At 41.1% G+C, this 8187-nt stretch overlaps 1 protein-coding gene across 1 annotated transcript; it reads left to right on the top strand.

The window, feature by feature from the left end:
* Window positions 1–3306: 3306 nt before the first annotated feature.
* On the top strand, window positions 3307–3807 carry LOC113324780 (ribosomal L1 domain-containing protein CG13096-like). The gene has a single exon (XM_026573070.1). The coding sequence runs from the start codon at window positions 3307–3309 to the stop codon at window positions 3805–3807; it is 501 nt and encodes a 166-aa protein (XP_026428855.1).
* The last annotated feature ends 4380 nt before the right edge of the window (window positions 3808–8187 follow it).

Genomic DNA, 8187 nt, shown 5'->3' with positions numbered 1-8187 from the left:
TGACTGATTTAGACAATGAGTCTAGGTTTTGTTGAATTGCGCGTGATTGGCGATTGCTCAGCGATTCATGGCTTTGAACGTATTAGTTCTTATGTTGACATTGCGCGTGTGAAATTATTGTAAATTCGAGCATCTGAGCAAGTATTGCTCGATTCAACGAAGAGTATTAATAGTTGGGAAATTGATCAAGTATTGCTCAATTCAACGAATTACTGAATATTGGTAATTGGATCAACATTCGAGCAATTGAGCAAGTATTGCTCGATTCGACAAACTGATAAATCACTGAATATTGATAGTTGGGTCAATATTCGAGTAATTAAGCAAGTATTGCTCGTTTCGACGAATTACTGATAAAGCACTGAATATTGTTAGTGGATCAATATTTGAGCAACTGAGCAAGTATTGCTCAATTCGACAATTTATTTGTTGGTGGCATGACCCAATTAAATATTAGTTAAAATATTGGTAGATTACCGAATATTATATAGTTAATCCGCGTGTTGTTTGTTGGATCAACATAAATTTATTTAGTGTTTGAACTTACTCAAAATGATGATTTGTTGAGTGTTTGTGCGAAAAACCCTAGATTTTGATCAATTGCTCATTGGTTGACGAATTGCTGAAAATAGGTCATGAGCGAAGGAGGGACCGACCACATGGGACTATTGACGTCCATGTGATGCCCAATTTCTCGAGTGAGCGTACACCAGGGTCTTGAGTTGACCGGTTGGTGAAGGAATGACGATTAAATATCGGTTTCATCATTTATTGAAATAGTGCTCGATTGAGCATTAGGTGATAAAACCTAATTATAGAAAAGTGAGGGACCGACCAAGATGGATGGCATGAGACCGTCCCTTGGTGGTCGTGGGACCGCTAATGGGCATTTGCATAAACTCTGAGTTGGTTGTGAAGAGTTTGGACCCAATATGAGCAATTGAGCAAATTAGGTCAAAAGTGTGAAAACACGTGGGACCGGCTTATTGCAATCCTTAGCTCCGCCCTTGGTCGTTCAAGGGAGCATGCCCGTGTCTCAGTCATGAGAGTTTCGGCATTTTCTGATGTGCGTTTGAGCAATATTTCGGATTTTTAGAAGAGTTCGATCTTTGACTGAAATCCTCGATTTTGCTCGAATGAGCAAGTATGCTCGTTTGATCAATATTTTGTAAATATTAAAATAATAATATTTTAATGTATTTTTCGTGAGTAGCCTAGTCGGCCGTGTGACCATGTTGACTTTTGGTTTTTTTCATGATTTGCGCAATATTTGAGAAAATATGGAGAAACCATGATTTTTTGAGAAGTTTCACAAGATGAGAAAAATAACAATTTATGAAAGATTAGGGATTGCAAGGTGTGGGACCGGCCACGGCTAAGGCATGGCCGACCGGCCAAGTTTCCCGGTCCCGCAACACCTTTTCCTATTTTATATTATTATTATTTTGTGAAATCCCACAAAAATATGGAGAAACCATGAAAATATGGGGAAACTATGAGTTTTGCTCAAACAAGGAAAGTTGCTAGAATGGAGGAGTCTTCATGAGTTCATGAAAATAACAGAAATAAGGAAAAATAATGGAGGAAGCATGGGACCGGCCACGGCTAAGGCACGGCCGGCAGGCCGATGGGCCCGGCACATGGGCGCTTCTCCATTATTTTAACGTTATTATTTTCTCTCTCCTATTTCGTGTAGGATTCCTCATTTGTCCATATTTTGGATGGGCGTTCGCGCATTTGGTTGCTCGTTCGTGCATCATTGTCGAGTACACTTGCACCATTTTATGAGGCTTACTCAGGATTAGTCCAGATGCCCGATTGTTGAGTATTTATCACTAATTTATGAAATTCAATGGAGAATGATTCATTAAACTGAGCAATAAAAGTGAGTATTTTTTTATTATCAATTCATAGGATCACCCGTGGATTCGACCATGAATTCGGAATAATAAAATAGGTATTACCATTTTATGGGATCGTGGATTCAACCATGAGATCGGAGTAATAAAATAAGTGGTGATATTACCATTTCATGAGACCAGCCGTAGGTTCGACCATGAAATCGGAGTAATATCTATTACCATTTCATGATATCAGCCGTGGATTTGATCATGAAATCGGAGTAATACATTTATCTATACTATTTCGATCATGAAATCGGAGTAATGAGATAAGATAGATTATCTTCTAGGAATTCAATGGTGAATGTCACGGTAGAATTTAATCTCTTGTGTATAGATAGTGAATCAGCGAGTGTTGCCAATGTCCTGAAGACGTTATTGCTCTCAATCTTACAGAGAACCGCCTGGGTCTATACACGTCTCTCTACATAGTCAGGGAACAGTGAGTGTCACCGACGTCCTGAAGGCGTTATTGCTCTCAATCTTACGGAGAACCGCCCAATTATGTTATTCTACATAGAGGGCATGATGAAATGCGAGGTATCGAACGCTCAGCTAGTGGAGGCCTTCCGAAATGCATAATCATCATGGCTTCGTAAAATATGAATCGTCACATGCCTGAAAGCCGTGTCAGAAACATGTATCACGATGTTACGGTTTTGACCTTTGTTGAAAGTCCGCCATCTACATTAAGTCCCATGCTTAGTGGGGGACAGTCATGTTCCGCAGTAAGCGTTAAATGGTGATTTTCATCCGCCGAGATCAGTGTTGAGCTCAGTTGCACAAAGGTATTCTCAGAATCCTCAATTTACTCCAATGGTGTCATGTACGAGTAAATGTTCGAGTGAGGACCCTGACAGTGTGATAGAGTGTGATTCCGTGAGCACGGAGAGATGAAGCATCACTGATTTAATCGGTCAAAGGTCCAGTTTTGGTCAATTTAGGATTTATGGACCCGAGCCCAAAAAAGGAAACCCATGTTTTATTAGGTTTTGGAAATAAAATTGATATAAAAGGGAAGAAACCCTAAAATTCTTTTATTTTTGATCGACCAACCACTTCCCTCTCTTCACCATTCTCATGCGAGTAGCAGCAGGGAAGGAAGATTTTCGTCGGACTTCAGTCGCCGCCGACCGTCACCAGACACCGTCGGCCAAATTCCAGCCGGCGCCGACCAGGTAAGTCCAGATTTTTTTTTTTTTTTGTGTTTGGTGTTTTCATGAGTTTTCCATGAGTTGTTGAAAACAAAATTCCATGGGTGCATGTATGCGTAGGTTTTATGAAATTTTGTTGCTTTTGAAAATACGTATGCATGTTCGATCAATAGTTTAAAAAACGAGCAAAAATCCCTAATATGAAAGAGACTCATATATTATTGAATAGACATGGTCTAGTTGCAGTAGACATGGTCAAATCGCGAGCTAAGCCGAACCATGCTGAGAGAACGAAGCCTAGCACGCCTCTTAATGACCGGAGAGTCACTTATGATGAGCTCATGAAGAGAAAAACCAAGGATGATAAGTTGGACGATCATCCACGAAGAAGGGACCGAGTCCGGCGCAGAGTGCTAGCAGCTGAGGAGAAACTTCGATCTCGAGCCGATGGTGTACCCTCTGATTCCGATGCTTCAGGAGATGAACCCGTGTGGATGACGCATGATCACAAGATTAAGCCAGACCGGCGTACCAGGGAGATCAGGAGGCTGGTCAAAGCTGAACTTGAAGCTGAGCGTAGAGAAGAAGAATACCAGGACTCATTATACAGCGATCCTGATATTCATCAAGACTTCTTCAACGGCCCTGATAGTGATTCCGACGAAGAACTCGAAGAGGATTCCGCGAAAGATGATGATGATGAATCTGAGAATTCTGAAAAATTTGGTGACTCCGATGAATCTGATTATTAGTCTTACTTATGAACCTCTCTAAGATTATTTGTTTTTGTCTAAGTAGATATTTTCTGGTTATTAGAGCAGTTTTTTCGTAGAGACGTTTCTTTAGAGATTATTTTTTGAACCATAATCCCTTGTCGTATCGTTTTCCAAATCTTCTTCATATCTTTGGCTGATGGACCAATGTCCATGTAGACAGTAATCATCCACGAAGTGCAACTATATGAACTGTCTAGATAAATACGCGCTCTGCTAGACAATCAATTCATAGTTGTAATGTTGACTACACCTGAACGGTCAGTCCCCAGTATTGTTACGCTTCTCCCATTCGTCATGACTCTGATTCGGGATTTAGGGTTTCAGTAGAAACCGCAACAAACTTGTTTTCCCGTTAAGGGATAAGTATCCACGTTTCTACTTGTAATGCCTGGGGTTTCTTATATAAACAGTCCATCATCTCTTTCCTTTGTATACTATCAGAAGAAATTTTGATCACGATCATACCTCTCATCACCATGTCTGGAAGCAGTGTTTCTTCAAGAAGTGAATCTCGCGCAGAACGTGTTGCGGCAGTGTCCATTTCGGTGAGTTACACATTTTTCTTATCTCCGTCCAATCAGGATGATTGATCAAAAGAAAATAATTTGTCGCAGGATAATCAGAAGAATCAGTATTCTTCTTGTAGTTTGAGACCCAAACGGACTGTTAAAGCTCCTTCCCGATACAGGTCGACTCATGCTGAAGCTGGAGCATCCGTAAGTAATTTCATAACTTCTCAACTGGAGTTTTACCATGCTCGATGTTCGATAAAATTAAATATTCCTTCGCTTCATCGCAGGTTTATGTTCGTGTTGTTGTCGATACTAGAAAGAGGAAGAATGGGAAATCCGTGGTCGTGGTTGACGATAGCAGCAACCGTGTCGACGAAGATTCTACTGATTCTGTGGATCCTGGGAATAAAGTTCACGCTCACGAATACCCAACAGCTGGACTCCCATTTGAGGCTCCCATGATCAACAATTGCCCGAATAATTAAGTGGTTGGTGGTTTTGTCTTTCCCAAGTGTCACGCGCCCCTGTATACCAAAATTTGGAGAAGGTACGGGCATATTGCTACGACCGAAGTATGGAAAGGCTTTCTACCAACCTTTATGACTACAGTTGCAGGGTTGTTACCGATCATTGAAGAGATGAACCGGATGCATCTGCGAGATGTCAAGAATCATGAACTGCACAAATGGGACGAGATGATTTAAAACTGTGAAACCCTGCAGTTCACATAGGCTGGCTTCGTCATAGGCTCGAGATGATCAAAATTCACAAGGCGGCGGCTGCTGCTGATGCGATTTCTGCGACCACTGTCATATTGGAGGAGGAGAAGATACTTGCCTTGGAGTCAGCAAGAGTTGAGAAGGCGGTTCAGGACTTGAAAATGAAAACCAAAAATTTCCGGAAGAAGCATGACAGGGTTTTCTATAGAGATTATCCTCTATTGGATGGTTTGCTCTGAGTGAGCATTTGAGAGAAAAAAAAATTATGTAGGCTTGAGATTTTGTTTTGAATAAAGTAGATGATTTAAAGATTCTTGTGATATTCATAAAATACTTGGAATTTTGAATGAATGAGCATACTGCATACTTTTTGGAGAAAACGGAAATTACATTTAAAAATTAACACTTTGAGGATCGTTCAAGCATAATATGCCTTGAGCCACTTTCCATTGATGACATTTTCTTCAACTCTTCCATTAACAGCTAATATTTTGTAATATCCGCTAGATACGGCTTTGATAACTACATAAGGCCCTTCCCATTTAGGAGAGAACTTGGGGGTGGACATGTCTTGCTGGATATGTTTTGCTGTTTTCAAAACCAAATCTCCTACTTGAAATGTTCAAGGTCTTACCATTTTGTTGTATGCCTTGGAAATTCTCTGTTTGTAGGTTTCCACATATTTTTCTACCTTGGTCCTTCTCAATTCAAGCATGTCTAACTCAGCAATCCTCAGGTTAGATACTTCGGCTTCATCCCATTGCACTCCACTGGCTGCCGCGATTCTTGCAGATGGAATCTTGATCTCGGCTAGGAGAATAACATCAGCGCCATAAACAAGAGAATACGGTGAAGTCCCAATTGAAATCCTTGGTGCGGTACGATAGGCCCATAAAGCCATGGGTAATTCCTCATACCATGTTCGTGGATTTTCATGAACTATTCGACTGAGAATTCGGATCAAGGTTTTGTTGGTACTCTCCGCTTGTCCGTTTCCTTGGGTATAGTACGGTGTGAAGAAAATCTATTTGATTCCATATTCCTCGAGCAATTCTGTAACATGTTTGTTGGCGAAGAAATTCCATTATCTGTGATAATGTGTTTAGAAATGCCGAATCTGCATATGATATATTCTTTGATGAAAGCTGTAATTGTGACTCCAGTGGTGCTTCGAAGAGGAATAGCTTCATCCCACTTGGTAAAATACTCATTTGCTGTAATGATGTATTCATGTTGCTTCGAAGATGCTGGATTGACTTTTCCGATAATATCCAGTCCCCAGCTGTAAAAAGGCCATGGACTGCTCACAGAATTAATGGGAGACAAAGAGTGTGAATAAGGTTACCGTGAACTTGGCATTGATGACATCTCCGAACATAGGCGGATGCATCATCTTCCATGGTTGTCCAGTAATATTTCTCATGAATTTGGAGAAATAATTCCTTCTTTCCTTGGTGTTCACCTTCGTGCATCTCTTTCAAGATTATAGGAATTTCATGTTCATCCAAGCATCTCAGGAGGTTCCCACCAAAGCTTTTACGATACAAAATCCCTTCCAGGTAGACAAAACGTTTGGCTCTCTAAATGAGTTTGATTGCTCTCTTCTTCTCTGATGGAAGATCGTTGTCGCTAAGATACTTTATGTAAGGTTCTCTCCAGTCCCCAGTGTGATGGATTGTTAGAATCTCTAAATAATGAGGCGGTGTCTGACAATTGGGACAGGATCCTTGCAGCATCCTCGACTGAGCTTCCATAGAGGGCCAATAGTAACCAAGCCTTTGAAGCCTTATGTAGAATGTGACCACTAGGGTTTGCCCACATATTTTCTCATGTATGCATTTGAGTTGTTCACTGGCCTCTTCATCTCCAAGGCATCGTGGCAGGGATCCATCAGGATTGCGATAATATAACGCTCCGCGTAGCAGGAAAAAGTTTTTCAACTCCTTGAGACTAATTTTCCCCTCCGTAAGAGAATTGCTCAATTCATGAATGATGGGCGCACGCCAGTCGTTCGATTGAGCATCTTCGACTTGAGTAAGCCAGGTAGATGATACAGAGCGCCTTTGTACAGTGATGGATTTCTCGAGTCCTTCAAATTGCAGTTTTGATGCTACAGTTGCTAGACAATCAGCATGTCTATTGTTGGTACGGTCGGTATGGACAATTGTTGCATCAGAAAAATGAGTTGATAGTCGTTGCGCCTCGGACCTGAACGGAGCAAGTGTTATTTCTTTGAGAGAGTATACGCCATTCATTTGATTGACCAACAACTTTGAGTCTCCTCTGATTTCTAAGTGCTTTGCTCCGGCTTTCTTGGCTAAAGATTATCCTAGGAGAAAAGATTCATATTCTGCTGAATTGTTGGTGCAGTGAAAATCCAGCTTGAATGAATGTGAGAAGACTTCACCGGATGGACATACTATCACAATGCCCGCTCCACCAATATCATTGCTCGGAGTGGCAGATCCATCAAAATATAGTAGCCATGTTTCTTCTTGAGTGACTGAAATTTCTGGAAATTCACCGGGCACTTCTTCATGCAACATTGTGATGTCTTCTCCGGGGAAAGCAACAAGTAAGTCTGCGACTGCTTGTCCTTTGATTGCTTTTGGAGGGACACACGCTATGTCAAATTCTGACATTTGAAGAAGCCATTTTGCTGGTCTCCCGATCAATGCAAGTTTTGACAGTAAGAATTTCATGGTATCAGCTTTGGCTACCAACAAGACTCTGTTTGATAGTAGATAATGTCTGAATCTCTGAATTGCGTGAACCAATGCTAGACACGCCCTTTTAGCCTTTGGGTATCGGAGTTGAGCATCCTTCATTGTGCGAATGAAGTAATAGATTGGACGTTCGATACCTTTTTCATCTTCTTGAGCGAGGAGTGCTCCAACGGCGACATCACTGGAGGATGTGTAAAGTATCAGCGGTCGTCCTTTCACTAGAGATTTCATGACAGCGGGTGATAGTAATATTTGTTGTATTTTCTGAAATGCTTCTTGTTGAACGGTTGTCCATTCAAAATTTGCTCCTTTCTTCAACAGAGAAGTGAACGAAGCAATGAGTTGAGCGAGTCCAGGAATGAAATACCGGATATAATTGACTTTGCCCATGAAACTCTA

Source organism: Papaver somniferum, chromosome 11 (genome assembly GCF_003573695.1).
Source record: "Papaver somniferum cultivar HN1 chromosome 11, ASM357369v1, whole genome shotgun sequence".
In the NCBI taxonomy this organism is placed as follows: domain Eukaryota; kingdom Viridiplantae; phylum Streptophyta; class Magnoliopsida; order Ranunculales; family Papaveraceae; genus Papaver; species Papaver somniferum.
The sequence above is the reverse complement of the archived record's forward strand: the minus strand, read 5'-3'. Positions and strand labels throughout refer to the sequence as shown.